Below are 21,909 nucleotides of genomic sequence, written 5' to 3'. Positions count from 1 at the left end.
GTGCTTTGGCAGTGTATTCTCAAGTACATCCTGGAGGCTACAATGACTACCGTGAAGCTCAAGTCACAAAACGTCTTACAGACTCAAAAAAAAGCTGGAGGAAGAGAGGAAAGAGCGAAGTGCCTCTCTGTAGCAAACATAGCGTTTCCTGTTTCTGTGCACTGTAAGTTGCGGTGGGATGGCAAGTGAATTGCTTCAGTATTTCATGTGTTGCTCCAATGCCTCCCAACAGGCCTGTATTACTACTGCTTGCACCATGTTGCACTAAGAAGTCTCTGCCTGGGACATTGTAATCATTCATCATCTTTGAAGCGAAATATTTTACCTCTAGTTAGAGGCATCAAAGCAGCAGAGATAAGAACAAACAAATTGGGAATAGGGGGTTTCAACTACCTGGAACACCATGACAAATCATCATAAATATTTCTCACCATGTTCCGTGACACAATATGCCATGCATCCATGAAAACAACTATAAAATGTGGAAAAGTTTTCTCTTAAAAAAGTGCATTAACTCAAACTACCAATTGCCTGTGTACATACAAAAGGAGAGTGAAACCCTTAGGAGTTCATAAAGAAAAGGCAATTACACCTCCTGTTAAGATGAAATTGCCACTGCTAAGTGTACCCCATCAAAGTAAAGACTTGTGGCGATAAAATCCACACTCGGCTCCCCCAGCTGCTGCAGCTCTCCGCTCTCTGCATCGCTCTTTGAGGTCAGATTTGTCTGTCTTTTTCAGCTTGATCGTGTGCCAAAAAAACAGGTGAATCAACAGCAAATTGATCCGAGGGTGGCATCGAGAGGCCCTCTGGGAGGAAGTTGAAGGGTACAGAAAAACAAGCAAGAGAAGAAGTGAAGGGATTAGAGGGTAGGAAAAAGGAAAGGAAAGAAGTATGTAGAGTGCCAATGGAAAAGACCAGCAAACAAAGCCAATGCACCACACACAGACACAGCAGACCTAAGCACTTGCCTCCACTTGCCTTTGTCCCCGTGTGACACCTTTTTTACACTGTACTGGATAATGAGTCTCCATCATCACCAGGGGCCTGCTGCTGCCAGTCAACACTGCACACAGGCTGCCTCACACACCAAGACTTTGTTCTGCACAGATTGATACAGCTGGTCGGGCAATGAGGAACAAAATACATCTGGGCAATGTTTGCACCCCCTACAAGCTCTCTCTCCCACCTTGACTCTCCCCCCTCATATCAACAACACAGTGTGGGTACGGAAAAGACCAGGTGTTTCCCAGGCCTGTTAGAAAGCAGTCATTAGAGAGGACTGCAATCTAATATGATGTAATGAGGCCTCCTAGATATGACAGATGTACATTACACATGTTAAACATTGTATAACCTTCACCCACAGTACTTTTTATTCCTGTAAAGAGGTGATTCAGGGTCAACAACCTCTTCAACATAAGAGTTCCTAGGTTAAAGCTGCTGTTGGTAGGAATGGTGTAAAAAATGTTGCTTTTTTTTCTGCTGGGTTTGGAGAAAAGGTCATAATGCCCATCAGTACTCATCGGTAAGTGGAGTAATTTGAGACTATTGCGAAATCTCTGCGTTTTCCAATGCCTTTGTATCAAGCAATGTTATTATTCCCCAATCATAGCTAATCTCCAATCCTCTGTCCTGATTGGTTAAGTGTCGGCCGCGCCCCCACTACGTCCTCCGATTGGTTAGGAGTCCGGCACTATCATGACTGCACACGCCGATCTGTGTTGGGGGGCTAAGAGGAAATCTGGTTGGGAGGGATAGTGTTGACATTCGGAGTCCCTCTCTCTGAACAGATGTTTACTCTGTGACTACAAACAGCAGCTTTAAACCTTAGATTTAATCAAATGCAATGACTTCATGTTTTTAGCTCCAGTTAACAGATTAAAACATTGCTAATCATTAACAGATACAGATGAATACCACCACTTCTTTTCAACATTCCTTTTCCAAAATGTAAAATGAAACAATGCCTGACTGCACTCAGTGGTTTTCATCGCAGTCAAAAAAGGAAATATTTTAATTAGAAACACATTTGACTCACAACTTAAGGAATGCTCACTTTACACAACTTTTAACAGAAGCACACAAAACTTTCCATTACAAATCACAGCAATGAAGTTTGGACCACAAACAACAGTGAGCTAACTGCATTAGCATGTTTGTTCCTGATCTCAGCAAACTACGTAGATATTTCCTCTGTGTGTAAATCTAATAATACTCAGCTTCTTGTGCCTAATCAACAACTTTTGATTGAATGGTGCTTCAGATGTTGTTTAGCTGCTATTTTCAACATTACATTAGCCAAAAAGCAAACTAGCTTAGATTAGCTAAGTCTTAAGTATAAGGGCCTATGTCCATTCACATTTTTCTTTGCACTGGCAGTGTTTACTTTCTTGAGAGACCAATGCTTTTCAGTGTTTTTAGCACGTTGCATCCCTAGCACAGAAACACCCCTACTTCAACTGTATTTTGTCACTGCGCTCACAGCAATCTCAGGTGAACACTGCCAAGCTCCTCTATGTTTCTTCTCCATCACCAACTAATTAAAATCAAGAAGGGGCGGGGCTTGTGATTTCATCTTTGTAAACAACAAAGACAGAGGTCATTACGGAGGAGAAACTAACCACGCTTGTTTTTTCAAGGTATATTTTCCAAGTCTGGAGCAGGCGGCAACCTCCAGTCTCAAACTATGAAGCCCATGCAGAAGTGTTATACACTGCAGTTCATGGATAATCCGCTTGAGGCTGGCTGCAGAAACACCAGAAACCACAGACACCAATTCAAAAGAGGCGATCTTTGCAGCATTAATAAACATGTTTACAGCCTGGTTCAAAAAACGGCTTGGCTCTACGAAGCTAATCTCTCTAATGGCACACACTGTACGGGGGTGAATTTTTTCCATTTCAGAGGATATAAAGATTACGAGTTTTTGCCCAAATAAGGACATGACTGACTTGACTCCCGGACAGGAATGCATAGCTGTTGGCTAGGAGGCTCAAACTCAGCCTTTTTAGGTCACACTATGCCTGGTTGAGTTTTGCATTTCCAATATGGCTGCCGCCGTCGATTGGCTTCAAAACAGCGCTTAGGAACAGATGGGGGATGTCACGGATACTACGTCCATTATTTATACAGTCTATGGTCTGGAGCCACTGCTAATGCATGACACAAATTCCATCAATTACTTTTACATGTTCTTTGAAGAAAGACATTAAATGAAAGTAAATATGAAGCAGACAGAATATTTTATATGCACTTATTTGTCACTATGAGGGAAGCATAAGGGCAATAGGACAACTTAAGTAACCTGGCAACAGTAAGCGCAGTTGAGAAGCGTACTGAATTTGTAGTTATGGGCCCGAGTAACCCAAAAAAAATGGCGTTAAAGCACGCAGGCCCTCATGGTGAAACGGTCATTAGAAAACAACTAGTTTTGTTAAATCTATTGAAGCTGGTTTCTATTATTATATTGTCATTGGGGATTGAATTCAGGTCACGCTTAACTGCACAAATGAATTCATCAAAACTTTTTGCTTGAAAATAAAATGTAAAAAATGTATTTCCTTCATCCCTTCTTTTTCTGTTAAGTTTCTCCAGTGTTAGAGGAAACACTGAAACAAGAGAATCATTAGTTCCAGAAAATTCTGGTAGAGATAACACATACTATCTGTTGGCTCCCTGTTGCAGTGATTCATAGACTTGTAGCTTAGTGCTCTCTCACATTGTGCTGTGACACCAGCAGACATGGAAGAGAAAGAGAAAAAAAAGTTGAACCAGAGGAGCGAGGCTTTTTCTCATGACTCAGTGTTGCTGCGTAAATGGGAGCGCTAATGCTCGTCTCGAGGCACAGTGCTGAACACGCTGCCCCCAGAGCACACACACAGCGATGGAGACAGAAAGAGAGAGAGAGAGAGACAGAGAGAGAGAGACAGAGAAAGAGAGACAGAAAGAAAAGCAAACAGAGCTACAGAAAGCACGAGGACCTCACACAAACACACACACACACACATTCACATCATTAAAATCCCTGGGTCAGAGTGACACCATAAATGAATCTCGACATACGCTTAAATTTCAGCCTCCTTAAAAGGCTTTCCTTGGGGTGTTGAGGATGACAGCTTTACAGCTTGTTATTGAACAGTGTCAGTGGCCAGCCCTGGCGCAAAATAAAAGCAGCTGTACTGAAGACTGCACAGGGTGCAACTCAGTATGATGTTGGAGGAATCATTAAAAATATTCATATGAACTCAAACTTAGATTTACAATATCAGCTTCAGTCAGTGCTGTTTATTTGCAGAGGTATCGTTGCATCATCCTATTGGGCATTACTGGCCTACATCAGCAAAAGTTCTTCAGCCGGTCCAATCTGTTTTCATCAATATCTACAGCACTTTCACTTTCAACTGATTTAAACGCTCTAAAATAAGAAAAATTTAAATAATATCAAACCCGATATTTTTTCTTTCTATTTTAACTTGGGAAATTGTTTGTAAGCTCCATTGATGCTCAGTCAGCCTACTAAGAATAAATAAACAAGAACATACAACTACGGCTCTTGAAGATAATCTAATGTGGTGGTTCAATAGTCCAATCCATACTTGATCCTCTCTGTTATGTAACTGTCTCTGTGTGAAACCTTCATCTGGCACATATTACACTTCAGACCTGGACTGTCTAATCACTGCAGGCAATCTAATTACCCAATCACCATACACTCTCACTATACAGCTGTGAACGGCAGCGACCATATGGGCCCAGGACATCCATCTCAGAGATTGGACAGGTATGGCCATCACTGCGAAGCAAATAGCTCAGGGAGAAAAATGGCTACACATTAAATGGCACGGGATGTTTGTTGCTGCTGTAAGATTTTCAATGTTACAGTATATCAGCGCGCAGATATGACAAAAAGTCAAAGCAATCGTCCATTAAAAAATGAGGTCTGCTGCAGGTCATATGAGGAGAAAGTTCATAAACCGAGTGTTACTAAATGAGCCCTGCAAGCACATCAAACCCCTCCCACGTCCAGAGGTATAAAGTCTGTCTGCATGCTTCAGTACAGGAGGAGCAGGAGAGAGGCTGTGAAGTGTTTCATTGCACCTTGCAGCACTGCTTCTCCTCCCTAGCAGTGGTTTTAATGCGAAAGGCAAAGCAAGCATTTTCATCACTTCCTCACCTGTTGTCAATACTACTGAACAAAATAAGGAAATAATCCAGCAATGAAACATCTCTGTAACGTTATTATGTATCATGTGATGATGAAACACAAGCTGGGGTAGAACATTGGAGTAATATTACATTTTCTACTAGGGATGTAATCATACACTGAAATCACATTACAATACAAGTCACAATGCTAGGTCTACAATACTTATTATTGCGGGTGTAAGTAACCCAGTTTGAGTTTAAGCCTTATAGAAGAGATTGCTACCTAGATCGATTTTGACATTCTTACTGTTACGATGTTACAATGTTACAATGTCATTTAGCAGACGCTTTTATCAAAAGCGACGTACATACGGGAACAAGAACAACAAAAGCAAAGATCTAGAATAAGAGGAAACATACTGCTTTATGCTGCGGTCGTTCCTGTTTGGATAACATACATGCTTTTATTTTTAAGGGTGGAAAGGTGATAGCTTGTAAAGTTACAGAGGTAAATGAAAATGAGAAGAAGAATCAGAAGTAAAAACTGTTTCAAGTAGAAGCAACCCTGAAGAGGCATAAGTCCTTAATGACATTGTCCGTTTCATTGTTAAATCTGTTACATTGTCTGTTACATTGTCTGTTACATTGTTTATTGTCTGGTTAATTGTCTGTCACATTGTCTGTTTCATTGTCTGTTGAGTTTTCCATTACATTGTCCATTACTTTGTGTGCTGCTGTGACTTTGTTACGTTAACTACTATGCAGTCTGTAATATTGTCTGATAAAATTACCACTTTTTAGTATCCAACATTATCTGTTACATTGTCCATTACATTACCCATTTTGTTGTCCATTTATGTGATTTTTGATTTTTAAAGTGTTTTTGAGTTTTATTTTAAGGTTGCCTGTTACAATGCCTGTGATGTTTTCTGTAACGTTTTCTGTTAAGTTTTCTGTTATATTCAGACCCAGATTCAGATTTTTTTGTCATTCACCAAAGGTTAAAACACAACAGAACGAAAACTGTTCACGTTCAGCATTAACTAGATAAAAAAAAGATAACAAATAACCTAAAAAACATTATCAAAATCATACAATATGATACATTAATAATTACAAATACATTTTGTTGAAGCTAGTGGCATGTTGGGATAAGGGCAATAGAGTTAAGTGCAGTGGATAGCTTAGGGGGCAGAGTTCAAAAGCCTCACAGCCTCAGGGAAGAAGCTGCACCCCAGCCTTGTTGTCCAAGCTCTGATTTCTTATGCAGCCTTTTGCCTGAGGGAAGGGGGGTGAACAGTTCATGGGCTGGGTGGGTGGGGTTGAAATAAAGTTTGCTGCTCTGGTTCTGCATCTGCTGATGTAAATGTCCTCTAAGTGCTGTTGGTCCTTTTTTGAGCAGATGTAATAACTCTTTGCGCCTTCTTGAAAAAAGTTAACTCGAGCCGTACTTCACTACATTCGGTTTAGTGCTCTGTTTTGTATTAATCGTAGTTAACACCGGTAGCTGAGAAGCCGCTGCACCACTGTGCCCCGCCATCTTATTTCATTATACATTGTCTGTTACGTTATATGTTATGTTATCTGATGGGTTTTGAGTGGGTGGGAATCCTATTTGGATGAATAAAAATGCTAAAATGAATGGCAAATGTGTGGGAAACACTACAATGTGCATCCTCTGCTGCAAAATTTCCATCTGCTACTGCCATTTCCATACGCCTCTCTTCTGCCATAGATGTAAGACATATCAAACACAGTGTTGTTGAACAGGAGAAGTCAAAGGCAGAGAATGTTGTGTGCTGTTCGAAAAATGAAACAGTGTTCATATTTCATCCCACCAATATGAACAATCCCTCATGTGTAATGACTCAGTCTCATAATGTACTGTTATACATCCCTACTAAACACATGTAGTCATGGGAAATGCTCAGGGGCAAAATGTGACAGTACTTTAGCCAGAGCAACACATTTCACACACTCACTCCCTCTGCTGCCTTTCTTAAAGTAGCCTCCTCTGCTGAGGGAATTGAGACTTTTTGTGGCAGAACACTGAGAGGGGAAAATAGGCTGGCTCTACTTTTACTTTTGACAAGCAATGTGTTATATATTTAGGGGAAGAGCCTTCTTGGAAGTCCAAAGGGAGTGCAGCGCTAACAGGTGCATTTGTAACCATTTTGGGTCCAGGAAGTGAGGTGAAAAGTCTGACTCACTATTTCAATAGTATGACGCTAGAGAAAGAGCGGAGTGCTACAGAAATGGAAATGCACTTTGCTTTCAGGTCAAGAATGTGTAAGTGCTGTGTTTGTGACCTAGTATACCAAAGGAAGCAGCGATTGCAGTATAGGGACAAGTGCCACATCATGTGCCCAAGTCACAAATAAAGTATGCTACTGTGTTTTCCTGCATACCAAACTACTATAGCTCAACGTCTACCAGTCATTTCTTAAGAAATAATATACAGATTTCATTTTTAATGATCAATAAGAAGTTTGATACCATTCTGATGTTTGACCACTAAATGTAAAGCTTAAGCAAAGAAGTTAGCTTAACTGAAATCATAAAGAGAGGAAACATCAAGCACTGTTTTAAAACCCCACGAGCAAACACGAAAACTTGTATCCTGGGTTATGTGCCATGTCTTGGCTGGAAGTACACATTTTCTGGAGTTAAGGCAACCCACAGGGACCCCCACAGTTTACAGCTTTAGGTAAAATGAAAAAATTATGATAACATGCTAATGTTACACACTTGGACACAAAAAGTGGTTTTCCAGGTGTGCATGGGGTGTGTTTTATAGTTTATTCAACTTCCAGGATTTATAGCAAGGCTGCGTACAGCATAAACATTTCAGTCTGCTCTGTAAACTGCGCATGTGCACCTGCAAATCCCAAAAGGCCCCAAAGCTGCTCCAAAGCTGCCCCAAACTACCTGCTTGAGCCTTGCTCCTCTTAATTACACATAACACATAAGGATAAAACAAATGCCTGTGTACCTTACTATTGCACAATTATTAATTAGAAAGATTATGTATGAAATAACCAAAATAACATTAGAGTGGGCGGGTGTCAGTGTCCACATCAATGCGTGACATTATTACAGGTCCCACACTAACTAGCTAAAATTAAGAGGTAATGTTTGTTTTATTTTCATTTTTGGAAAGAGACAAGCAAGCTTTTCCCCAAAGCCCAAGTATTTTTGCTGCATTAAGCTAAGCAGATGCTAACTGTAGCTCAACCCTTGAATGGGAAAGTAAATAATCACATGAGTAATCACATGAGTTCATGTAGTCTCAGAAAGCAGGATCATACATTAATTTGTGAGCCTTAGATATGTTGGTAGAGGGCTCTTTTTAATTCTGTACAGGCGAGCTGTTTCCCGCTACTGATGCTAAACTAAATGTAAATTCACCATCTGCTGGCTCCAGTTTCATTTACCAAACTGACACAAGAGCAGTAATGATCATCTCATCTCACTCTTAGCAAGAAAGCAAGTCTATTTTCCATAATAAATGTGCTTTAACAGATTTATCAAGGGTTAGCTTGCTCATACATGAGGCATGTTGATGGTTAATAGAGGTGTGATCCAATCACTACATGACCCGCAACTCCAAAGGAACATAGTCCATAAATTGAAGAAAAGCATATGTTCTTTCCCCCAGACACCCAGACAACATAATTGTATCACAAGTGTTCCTTACATGGACTTTATGAATGATCACAGTCCTAGCTCCTCTGAGTTAAAAATATCCATCGTCCTTTATGACCTGACCTGACTAAAATTCATCAGAGTTCTCATCCACACAGTTGCCAGTATAGCTTCATCAGGTCCCTCTGACACAGAAGAGAGCAGAGATTGAGCTGCAGCTTCTTCTGGGACTGGTGACGTTGCCCAGGTAAGGGGTTCTGGTGTCAAAGCCTAAGCACAGCTGAGACTCAGGAAAGGTTGGGATGAGAAAATAAAAGGCAGACGGAGGCAAAACAGACGCTGCAACAGCTTGACTTGGTGAGAATTACCAAATTTGGGAGGATGGTGTCACCACGAGAAACATGGCACAAAAAACAGGTGGAAAATGGAAAGCTGTAATGGGCTAAAAAAAATAACCAGTCGTCTCGCCTCTTACAAGGTGTTAGAAGACAAACTCTAGTGTGGCAATTTGTACCTCCTTAAATATCAACCTGCAGTACACTGATTCCTCATATATTTCAGTAAAGAGGCCATTAAGAGCTTGGTGGGGGGGCTTTTAAAGTGTCAGCTTGTCAGCCATACTGCTACAGAAACAGTGTGCGGGATGCTGAGAAAATCTCAGCAGTGCTGCAGAGGTAGTCGGCCCAGTACGGGTATAAAAAGTGCTCCACTGTCTCAATGCGTTCTCTCACCTGCAGGGCTAACCTACCTCTAAAAGTTTCCTCTTCACAGAAACACTGCAGAGTCCCAGAAGAAAGTAGAAGCAACAAAAAAAGCTACGGCTTGCAAGACATAAAAGTACAAATATGTGGCACACTGATGAAGCAAAGGTGGTTTATTAGAATGTTTATGTGTGCTGTTATCAACATCCAAGCTGTGCTTACAACCTACATGAATCTTGAACCCTGCCTGCTGGCAAGGCAGGATAGTGTATTTTTTTTATAACACACATCGTTGACTCTGCAGCAACCAGGCCTAATAAAGAGGGGGATATTGCCTCGTCTGTGCTGGTGTAGTGTGATGCAGAGGTTGTTAAAGAGGTCTGAATCTTTTATGAGGTGGGAAACGCCACCGTTGTCAATATCAGACGAAAAGGCCGGGACTTTGGCATCTGAAACATCACTGGATTTTCTCAGTACAACAATTGCTGTTACACCAGGTGCACCTATGTGTTCAGATCTGGCAATTTACATCATTACACACCCTCAGTCAAGTCAATAAGATTCTTCACTAACATGCATTGGTTGCACTGGGAGTACCTTGCCCATATACAGCTGGTTGTTCAGTTTCAGATGAGTGTCATGGTTTCCTATAAAACTCAGTAAACTCAGAGAAAGACACTCAACTTTCTCCTCTAAAGTGAGCCACAACAGCAGCAGACTGCAGCAGCAAACACTCCTCTAAATGGCCTATTAGGGGCACAGTGGAGAGACAGAACATTGGACATAATTACAGCAGATACCAGAGCTGCTTCATGTAGGAGGAGAATGATTCACAAGCAGTAAAGTAGTGAAGGTTTTAATGATTTTTATCCATGGTAATATGTCAGAATCAATGGTTTCTGTGGTAACAAATGCACAGGTAGAGAGAGGGGTTCAGAAAGTTTCATAGGAGAACAGATACAATACATTTTGACTTGATCATCCATGTATGTCAAGCTATGTGACAGTGTTTCATTAAAATGTGTCCAAGATAACACATGAGACTGTCAGTTTAAGTCATGTGAACACAACTGCACTGAACACTTTTTTCCTGGGTCAGATTCAGAGTTTTAAATGTGCCAAGTTTTTTTCAGGCGTGATGGATTCGGTGCCATCACATCCCAGCAGCTGATTAGAATTGAGGAGGTGATTCTCTGGTTCGTTTTGGGTAATGCAGCAGCTAACAGTGACACCTTCGAGGATGATTCAATTGATGCAGTGCTTCCTGACTGACAGTGTCATCTCCAAATGACTGAAAAAACAAAGAAAACCCTGAGACAGCCTGACCAAACTGATGGCCTTGTTAGCACAAACAAGCCTGTTTTCAGATCAAGACAGACCCCATAAAAGCAAAATCTTCCAGCATCTGTGCTTTCCTTTTGTTCCTCTGCCCACTCTACAACTTTCTTGAATCAAGATAAACTTCATGTAACTGTCAAACATTTAGGTGAGTGCTCTCATTTGCTCTCTTGCCAAGACTTTGATGAGACAATCCATAGATGTGTCATGTCTGTCTTCTGACAGGTAGCTGTAGAGACAGAAGGTGGTTAGCTGAGCTAAGACCTAGGATAGAAAGAAAGGGTAAGATTCAACTTAGCTCTTGAAAAAGGATAAAATCCACCAACTAACAACTCTCAAGCTCATTTAATTTCTAACATTCAGACAAATGGCAAGGTGGGAGTGTCCCCTTACTTCTTGTCATTACACTAACTTTTGCTAACTATCTTTTGCTAACAGCTAGCTTTGAATAATTAATGCTGTGAACTCTGACTGACTGTCATAACTCATCTTCAAATGATTGAGAAAACAGAGGTCAAACTGAGAAAGCCAGGACTGATGGCCTCTTAAGCAAAAGAAAAGCACATCTTAAGATTTTTTCCTTTTTGGAACAAGAACAAGTACATCTCAAATATTGAAGGGGATGGTCTTATTTACTTTTATGTCAAGAGTATGATGAGAAATCCATACTAGTGCAATGTCTGTGTTGAATAGGCAGCTATAGAGACAGCAGCCAATAAGCTTAACTTAGCAGTAAGACTAGAACCAAAGAAAATAGTTCCTGTATCTACCTTTGAGGAAAAAATTATACTCTGGCTTATCTAAAACTAACAAAGACAACAGGTCATTTGTAAGGTACTTACAGAGGCGACAGGCCCCCAGTTTTAATGCTAACTTGAGCTAACTAGCTAAATGTATATATTTTTTAATAGACTGACATTAAAGCTAGGGTTGGTAGTCACGGAAAACTAGCATGAATTTGAATGTAGCATTTCCTCAGGACTCCATCTAACCCCTCCCTCCCTCCCCTCGGACCTCCTCCAAAACAACGCCCCAGCTCACATGCATGAGCGCCGCTGATTCGCGACCATATGATGGTGATTGATTCAAAACCGGTCCTCAGCACATCATTTGTGTTTGCACTACATCAACTCATGTCTCACTCAGCTGTAAGAAACACCAAAACATTATCACAGAGAAAGTTACAAACACAAACAAACATGAAATGTACGCGCAGGAGGCGGGCAGAACGGCAGGACAGGATTTGATTGGTTTCATAATTTGGCTCCTGATGGCAGGGATTTGTTGGTGTTTCCCAGGTTTACTCCGGCTGTAGATAGCAGCTTTTTGTCGCTCTTTTTAAGGAACACATTATGTACTGATTGCCATCGGGACATAATGATCATGATACCAGTATAACAAGAATTGTATCTAAATCTGACTACCAACGCCAGCTTTAAAGTGTTATCAATGAAGACAGCAAATGAGCTGCAACTTTTCCTTCAAAAGCTATTAGCTAACTATCTAACCTACTTCCTGGTCTATTAAAGTATAACATGTGTGACTTTGGAAATCAGATTTTTATTTAGAGAGAAAACTAAGTGAACAATAATTTATGGTACAGATTTTGTACAATCTGTAAATATTGAAAAGCCACAAAAAGAACAAGAAATAAATTAATGAATGTGTGAGTCAACACTTACTGCCAAGAGGAGAGGGAAAGAGAAGCAGTAAAGGTGCTAACAGGGCTAACGGTAGCTGCTGGTGAGGAAAACTATGTGGCGAGTGTTCACTTAGCCGTATGGTGTTAAGTGCTTTGTGTGTTAACAGTTCAACAACACAATAAGAGGTGAAAGAAAACTCAGAGCATAGCAAGAGTTTTGCTAAACATGTGTTTCAAGCACTAATTTGGGTAATGGGATTTTGCAGCAGCAACAGACTACAGATGGCATATGAAAACAACTAGCTAATATACGCTACAATGCTAACAGTATGAAAAGCCTGGAAGGAGCAGAAGTGGTGCGTAGGAATCTTATGTTTGCATGTTTCCTGTTTACTGTCAGTGGAGCTTGTAGGATTAATTGCACTGCATTGTTGTTGGTCCAAAGCAGCCAGCCGCTGATATCAGGAGCTGGTTGGAGCACAAAAGCAGCTACAGAAAAATTAAAAGGAGTATTTGAGTCATTGACATAAGCTCTTTTTGTTCAGATAAGAAAGAAATATCATTTTGTTTCCAGATGAATTCAGTTCATGCCAAAAAAAAAGATTGTTCTGGTTATAATGGTGGTTTCTGCTGTGAATGTTAATGAACTTATTGTAAACAAAGAAACGATTGAGGGAACAAATGTGTATATTAATTTTATGTAATAAGAAATTCACAAAAAATAAACAGATATTTTTGCCAATCAATTGTCACAACCATTTAATTGATGAAAAACTAAGTTTTTAAACTTTGGATTATGATGAAGGATGAAATATTTTGAATAGATGGTTTAAGATTTTACTTTATGCATTAAATATAGGTACTTTAATAGACTAGTAATTTAATGATTTAGTTACTGGCCACAGAAAAACATAGAATTAATTTGATCTCACCCAGACTGTTAATAATACACATTTTCATAATTGTATGAATAAAGACAATTGTATAGGCTAAAGTTGTAATGCAGAAAACAATTCAAAAAAGTATTGTCTTTGGGTGTTTAGTTGTTTGTTTACTCTTTTCATGATTTTCTTACATATGTAAAGAATTAACCTTCAGTCAGAGAACTGAAATATGTATGCATTGACAAGTTAGATCATTTAATAGTGACAGACTTTCATCAACCAGTCATAAAATTATGACCACTGACAGATGATGTGAATATCGTAGAGAACCTCTTTACAATGGCACCTCAGTGGTTGGGATATGTGTGGAAACAACTGAACACTCGAGGTTGATGTTTTGGAAGTAGATACATTGGGTGAGCATTAGGATGAGAGCTACCATGAAAAGGACCAGAGTGTGATTGTGTGATGACCGGGTCAGAGGATTTCCAAAAACTGCAGCTCTTGTGCAGTGCTCTTGGTCTGCAGTGGTCAGTACGTCCCATAAAAACCAGTGAACCTCTAACACTGTCATGGGCGGCCAGGGCTTATTGACGAAAGTGGGGAGTAAAGGCAAGCCAGTGTAATCCGGTCCAACAGAAGAGCTCCTGGAGCTTAAATTGTTGAATTAATCAATGTTCTGATGTTTCTGATTGGGAGATGTTTGTCACAACTTTAAAGGACGTTAAGTCCTTCACACACCTTCACAGGTCTAGTGGAGTCCTTGTCTTGTCGGGTCAGAGCTGATTTCGCTCTGACCTGATGAAAGGTGGTCCAACACAATATTAAGTAGGAGGTCATAATGTTACATCTAATCAGTGTATGTTCACATCAGCTATTTGGACTGTGTTGCATTAGACGGCTAGTTTTTCATTGCATGTAGATGAAGCACATGGTCGTGTCCAGACTTTTTTGGCAGAACTGGAGCACTGATTAATGCAGGGATGGCATGAAGTACGTATGCACACACATAAATGAATATCATTTATTGCCTATTTCTGTCTCTACTAATTCTATCTTCTTTAACATTTAAGTATTGGTCATGTTGTTAGTTTGGTCAAGTAACTGGGCTTTCACATTTTTCATGAAGTTAAAAATAATACAGATTCATCAATTATGAAAGTAACTTGTTGCTGCTCAAAATCGGCTGTATTGTATCCTAACCTGGTAACTTGACAGCCCACGGTCACTTCAGGATGATAGTAGCAGCACAATTGAAAATGGAAATATAGTCATTGTGGTCATCCTTAGTTAAAAACACAAATGTCACACATGTCAGGGGTCGACAATCAAAGAGAAAAGAACAGCAGTGTCTTCTTTAGGTTGAAGCATCCTACCCTCTGATTAAATATTCATGCTCTCAAACAGGAGATCAATCAGGCCTGCTTACTGCATGCCACTGACATTACTGAGGAAATTTCTTCATTTGGTGGCGCGATCAATAGCTCATTACAGCAGCTTTGCACCGGGTTGTCTGTGGGCCGGCCGGCTGGCTTAATTCCCTCTACATCACTGGCCTATCTCATCCGTCCATCTTCATCACACAACACAGAGAAACAGGCTCCTGCTGAACAACACTGCGCATTACAGCTTACACTAACTTACTTTTCTGCAAGTGCAATATTGGGGAGTGTGAATGAGACTAAGGTAATAAGAGATATGAGGAAATCAATACTAGGGTAGCGTATATGTATGGGGAAGTATATGAGGTGTGCAGTGCAGAAAACAAGCTAAGATCAATACCATGCCTTATACATGATATAACTGCATTTTAAGCAGTTCCAATGCACCTTATCAAGGAAGATACTTGCAGAACATCAAGTTGATTCAACACCCAGCTGAAGTAGAAAGTATTCTATGAATAAATAAATCCATCTCTTTTCTGTATCTTAATACAAGCTGGTGAAAAAAGATGCCAAATACACAAGGAAAACCAATTTACCAAATATTAGTATACTTGCATGAAATTAAGATTTTTTCCTGGTTTAATGAAATTAATTGTTATTTCATCAGAGTGAATCTTTTCACTCAAATCTGCACCATTCTTCTCAAAATGCCTGTGGTTGCTAATGAAGCTGAGCTATTACTTTTTGAATCCAAGCATGAAATGACAGCAGAACCTCATCATAATAACATTAAAGCTTCCCTCCTTAGTGTCAAGAGGATTGCAATGAAGTGCTGAACTGAACTCCCATCAGTGGGAATAATTTCATGGTAATCTCTAATAATTATACACAGAGCAAGTGACTGAGTAACAGGAGGAGAATATGAAGTGTTTTGGGCATACTTCTCGGGCTAAAGTCATAACAAAACAAGAGTCAAGTCGGATATTGGACACTCACTGGAGAAATATTGTTTAGGAAAGGTGAGCAACAACCTGGAAAATTCTCCTTCAAGATGCCTCCAGTTTCACAGTCAGGAGACTACATCCCAGACTGCACACTGCAGATCAAGGGCACCTTTGGCTGCCTCTGGGCCAGTGTGGAGCAGCAGTTAGATACAGCCTCCCACACTCGTATAAAGCCTTTAACTGTGGTAGCATCCTCCAGAAAACATACAGCGCTGGAATACTGATTCACAAACAAGCACGGGGTAATAACATGCAAAGAATAGAGATAAAAGAGGAAGATAAAAGTGAAAAGAAGGAAAATGAGAGATACTGAAACTGAATATGTGAGGAAAGAGGAGAGGAGAGATGCAGAGGGAAAAAAAGAGCAACAAAGAAGCAACCCAGCAGGGTATTCGAAGAGGAAGAGTGGGTGAGGAGGCAGCGAGCTCTGGCACTGATGTCACCAGCAGATAGCATAGCCAAAATTAACCCTTCACTGCTGCATGGTCCTAGTTTTCTTCTTCTTTGAGTATTTCCTTTCTTTCTCTGCAGGTACGGCAGCATGCATTCCCTCTGTGTTGTCTCATTAACACTCCTAGCCCAGATGCAGAGTGCATGCAGCGCCTTTCACATAAACAGCATAAGCACCGCCTGCCACACAGCATTAGTCAAAGACCCAGTCTGGCCTTTTCAAAGTCGCTACACCCACTCGAACTGATAACAGATCACCAGAATTTGATGCATGCCTGGCAGGGGACCTGGCAGCAGAGAAACTCGGCGTGTGGAAGCTCACTCTGCATGCTATACCAAGTTTGTACCAATAAGTGAAACTTATTCGGAGAGTGAAATCTGTGAGAAATGAACAAAAGTTTTTTATGCCACCCTCTTTCTCCTCTCCTCTCTGTCTGCTCTAATGACCCAAAGCAGCACAGTAGGCAAGCAATTCATTTAGAAAACAAGCCTTACATAATGAGCAGCTTGAGCTATGTTACCATAAGCTGATATTTCATTCAGTATACTGCTTATAATGAAGCCAGTGAAGCTTCAGCTGGTGCATCTGAGGACGGATCTGACTTCCAAACAGGCTGAATGAAGTTTCTCTGGAATATGCAGTCTTATTAAACTCTCTGCTCAGACCCTTGCCCCCTCCGATATTAAACTGGAGTTTGGGGGAGGCTTTCCTTTGAGTCTCCTGGCTCACCATCAGCACTGTTCCTCTCCCTGTAACATCAAATTACCCGTGGCTGAGGTATCCTTGCTCTCCTCCCTTCCTTTTCCTCCCACTGAGTTGAGGTTTATAGGCAGCAGTCCGGCAGGGGTAATTTCTGCTCTCACTCCAGGGAAATTACTTTGCGTTGTTAGAGAAAAGGCAGTTTGTAGACTGCTCTATCAAGCTTCCTGGCTTTAATAACAAGCTACATTTGGGCTCCAGTGAGAAATATTACCTCTACATATCCTAGCTGACTGTTTTCCCACCTATTGCTCTTTGAAAAAGCAAGGTTAGAGTACAGTTGTACAGATTGCTATACTAGTATCGAACATTCTTCTGAAATCCCCAAAAATGTACTATCTGAGAGTACAATAGTCAAAGCACTGACTACAGTACAATATTTGTTAGCCTGCTATAGCACTGGCTAGCTAAACAGAAGACAGTAAAACGAAATACCATAGCTACCACTACGAAGTCATCAAATTCTGCTTAAAGCAGCAATAAGATCTTGGCTAAACTTTAGACAACAGCAGAAAACAGTGTAATGTGCTAGCCCTGTTGTAAAGGGGCATTTCAACCAAGAGTTCTGGGGTCTTTTAGCCCCCAGAACTACTTTACCCTGAACTAAAAGGTTCTTTCCCCTCCGTTCAACGGGCTGAAGTCCTGGGTTGATTGTGCAAATAAGGCCAGTGACGTATGGAGAAAAAAAAGTAAATGCACTACACCACCAGACCAGTAGAGGGCAGTAAAACAAAGACGAATGCCATTCATCACAGATGACACCATAGAAGCAGACGGACAGGCAGGTATCATATGAGCAACACAACAGTTAGCCTGTTAGCATGAAGAGACTCAGATCGCGCTGTTTTAGATGGTGCTATATTTCATCACAGATGGCTTCACTGAATCAACACGTGAGAGGAGATAAGCGTGAGTAGCAAAGACGTTTCAACACGGCTTTAAAATCGTTTTTGACTCAAAAAGCCAAGGCAGAGATCACCGGTGTTTTGGTTTAAACCGCGACCCTGTTTACTGTCGACTTTCAGCCGGATGCATTCCTCATAAACATCTTTAGACGATCATTAAATACTTATCTGATGAGGATATTGAATTCTAAAACTCCCTCTGTGTTTCAAAAGCTGTGTAAACTCCACAAACACCGTTACGTTCAGCTGAAGGTCTCCAGTTTACAGGGTCATTCACTAGTGTCCCTAGTTCCGGGGTAAAATTCCTCTGGTCGAAAAACGCCTTAAGTGTAACATTAGTAAAAGCTAGCAAACATGTTTTCAGTATCATTTTTCAAATGTCAAGTTAGGATGATTCATTGAGTGTGTTGGAACTGCTGCTAACATGAGTTTAGCTTGTTCTTTCGTTTCTCGCATAGACTTTATGAAAAGATGGATGACATGACAGCTCCCCAAAAGTAAAGCCAAAAAATGTGGAGCTCCCCCTTCAGACTGGCTGCAGTATAATTGTACAATCAATGTGTAAATGTTTAGTTAAGTTTAATTTAGTTTAGTTATTTATTTGATGCTAAAACTGTAATACAGTGATTGACAGCTACAGTATGTTAACAAATGTGGCTCCTGCACTGCTGACTTGATGGATCTTTGTCATGTTATTGGAGGATACATGTGTTTTTGGGTTAGCAGAAGGGGCAGTACATCAGTTTAGCTGCTCCCCCAGCTGATCCCTACTGAACGGACCCTGTCTCCAAATGCCATGATGTCACTGCCTAGCGTTGGGTATTTTGGCATCCCTTTTGAAAGAGGTAGGGACACGTTGTCCGTCTTTATATACAGTCAATGATTCCCGGCTCGTTTTTAGGTTGATGTTCTTATATTGTTCTAAGGCTGGCTCCATAGCCATTTCCACTTTCTTAGGTAATTAATGACATAATGAGAGATGTATCATGACAAGATGTATGAACACAACAACACTTGTTTAGAGCGACAGTGTATGCATGAATGTGTCTGGAGAAGCATATGTGTGTCCACCTAAGCTTTTGTTTCTGCAGGATTGACTTTAGTCATGTAACTAAATGTAGGCCTGTATGTGTGTGCATGTTCATACTCATGTGTATCTGTTCTGCTCCTCTACACTGAGTGGTTCAGCTGTGCCTTGCTTGGCCTGATGAATAATTTCTGCACTGTGCTCTGCTGTGGCACGTCTGGTGCAGCCTGACTGCACCACACAGCTACAGCTCTGCATTTGCATTCAGCACACACACATACACACATTCTCAAGCGCGCACTTACGCTTACATACACACACGCGCACACACATACACACACACACACACACACACACACACACACACACACACACACACACACACACACACACACACACACACACACACACACACACACACATACACGTGCAGGCACACACATTTACCCTCATAAACACCAAGCTCGCTCACTGCGTCCTCATCCCAACACCACCCAGCCAGTCAGCTGCTTCCCTGTGTGGAGGGATGCAACAAGCTGCTAAGCCCTTTTTAAAGCAACAGCGGTTCCCTATTAGTCAATGTAATTTCATTTCTGCTACCTGGGTTACATTTGGATACAAAAATGTCACCAGCTAAAGGGACTTGAACTGTCAAACAAGTAGAAACAGACTAAATCAACAACTCTCATGAAGCTTGTCTCTTAAAATCCTAATTGTGGATTGCTGGCATTTAAGTTGGAGCCTAGAAAAGAAGAAGAGGGAAGCGGTGCTGAAATGTCAGCTCTTTTCTGGAGTGGCAGGCGTGCTGATGTGGTGACCTCTATATGCTGTGGTTAAAAGGTTGGGGGGCTGTAGGAAAAATAGGGAGGAGGAATTAGCTTTTTCTGAGTGAAAGGAAGGGACATTTTAATGTTCGCTGAGAAAAGGTAAGCCTTTCGGTTCAAACATAGTGAATAAGTCACGAATCAGTCACTCACTGTTTGTTGTTTGTACCTCTCTGATACCTGAAGTTAGAGTTATAAAGAGGCAATTGTCTGAAAACCCTGCTGACATTTTAACACTGTTCATAATCAATACAGTGCATGACTACAAGAGTACAAAGAAGCATTATTTGCAGAATTTGTTTCAAACAAGCCTCAACAAAAGGCCGGAGAAAGAAATTTCGACCTAAAACATTTTAAAAAACGACTGCAGTTTAGACAAAAATAACAAAATCCCTGCTCCGTTTATCTCAAAGTAAGTAGCAAGTTGCGCATCTGTGAACAGCTTAATAAAGGGAAACCACAAGCAGCAGTGCCAGGGATATGTGCAACCCAACACCTCCTACTGTCTCGGGGTCTGTCTGGAAGAGCTCCAGCGCTCTGCCCCTTCATCCATCCTGTGTGTGTATTTTCAGACATGACATGCCTCTCAATGCATTTGACCATACATGAGCTCATAATGCCATCATATATCTGTGTCAAGAGAAAGTGTTCCTCTTTCTGCAACAACTGGAAGGTATTTCCAATCTCAAACACTGCTTTTAGGCACGAGAAGTGCATTGTCAATGAATATTTCTACTGTAGTGCAGTACTGTAGCCAAGAAAAGCAAAGACTGTAATGTTTAATCCTAAATTACAGTCTCTTTAATACATTATAGTCTGTTGCTGTATATTAGCTTTTGTTCAACAAGTAAGATGCATTACTAATCTGGCTGGATGCAGTGATACCGTATATATGACAAAAATGTTGTTCTCAGTCCATTTGCAGAGACCTTTGCTGCTGCACAAGTACCCTGGGGTGACTGTCTGGACTGGCAGCCTACCCTGCCTGGCTACCACGTTTGAATATATTATACAGCATGCTGCACGCTGGCTTACAACTCATTTTCTTGCAAAGAGATTTGCTACAATGCTATACTTAAAATCTGTGTTATTTAAAGTGGTCAAATCCCAGTGTCTCGCCTGTCAAACTCTGTCTAAATTGTAACTGAAAATCCTGCACAAAAAGGTGCAGCAAAGTGCATAGTGTAAGTTTTCCATGGCATGGGAAATAGTGCTGTCAACTTCTGGAGACAGAGACTGCAGAAGAGACAATAGCTGTCAGTGAGCCATGCGCAAAAACAATAGAGCTCTATCACAGCCTCCAAGATCTGCAAGAATGCAGGGGGGTTATCAGAAGCTACAAGATGAAATAACCTGTGTGAATCAAACCAAGTGACAGGCAATCGACAGTCATAATCCTACACAAAAGGTACTATGTATAAGAAAGCTTCACATTTCTCCACAGCCACCGGAGTGGCGCTTCAACTACAAGCGGCAGGAAATGTACTTACAGTCCTGAGGAACTGAATCTCATCCTCTCCTTCTCCACCTTCAGCCATGGCTGCAAAGGAGCCTGTTCAGACTCGGGAAGCCTCCGCTGGCTCCTCTCTCCTATCGATATTAGCATATATGGCTAATCCACGGCCATTCAGCGGGGTAGACTACCGCAGCATGTGTGTGTCAAGCCCCTGTGCTCAAGCCCCGCTCGCCGCCCGGAGGAGGAGTGTGTCAGCAGCATCGGTGGGCTGGAGCGACTGGGGACGGTGAGGCGGCAGGGAAACGGGGAGAAGCCACGTCGTGTAGCTATAAGAGACAGCAACGGGGTCTTTATCTTCGACGTCACCGGCAGACCTGATAGATACAAACGTGAAAGCGCGAATATTTAAACACAAGAGTGATAATTGATGTTACAAAATCTCTACATAATGTGCATATCTCTTATTTGTCTTTCCCCCCGCCCTATCTAACAGCGACCGCTTCACAGTAATCATGCTGATTTGTGAAAGTAGCTGACAGCACACTCTATGCAGTATAGGAGAGTATTGATGTCAGCTGCTGTTTCCAGAGTAGGTCCAAGTTCAGCACCATGGCCAGCTCCCCTCGGCACACACGCTGCTGGGCGTTATGTGAGAACCGTGTGAACCCAATGTTCTAAAAACATTCTGTTAATGTTACAGAGAATGTTATTGGAATGTTTTCAGCAGGAAGTTTTCATAA

At 41.2% G+C, this 21,909-nt stretch overlaps 1 protein-coding gene across 1 annotated transcript in view; it reads right to left on the bottom strand.

Moving 5' to 3' along the window:
- Window positions 1–21,568, bottom strand: part of LOC117805906 (ryanodine receptor 3-like) — a 137,643-nt gene extending 116,075 nt beyond the window's left edge. The window contains exon 1 of the mRNA XM_034674508.1: window positions 21,204–21,568. Within this exon, the coding sequence (XP_034530399.1) occupies window positions 21,204–21,251 (48 nt within the window). The 5' untranslated portion in view covers window positions 21,252–21,568. The remainder of the gene's footprint in view (window positions 1–21,203) is intronic.
- Window positions 21,569–21,909: the final 341 nt, after the last annotated feature.

Source organism: Notolabrus celidotus, chromosome 22 (genome assembly GCF_009762535.1).
Source record: "Notolabrus celidotus isolate fNotCel1 chromosome 22, fNotCel1.pri, whole genome shotgun sequence".
NCBI classification, from domain to species: Eukaryota; Metazoa; Chordata; class Actinopteri; order Labriformes; family Labridae; genus Notolabrus; species Notolabrus celidotus.
This window is presented reverse-complemented; position numbering and strand designations above follow the sequence as displayed.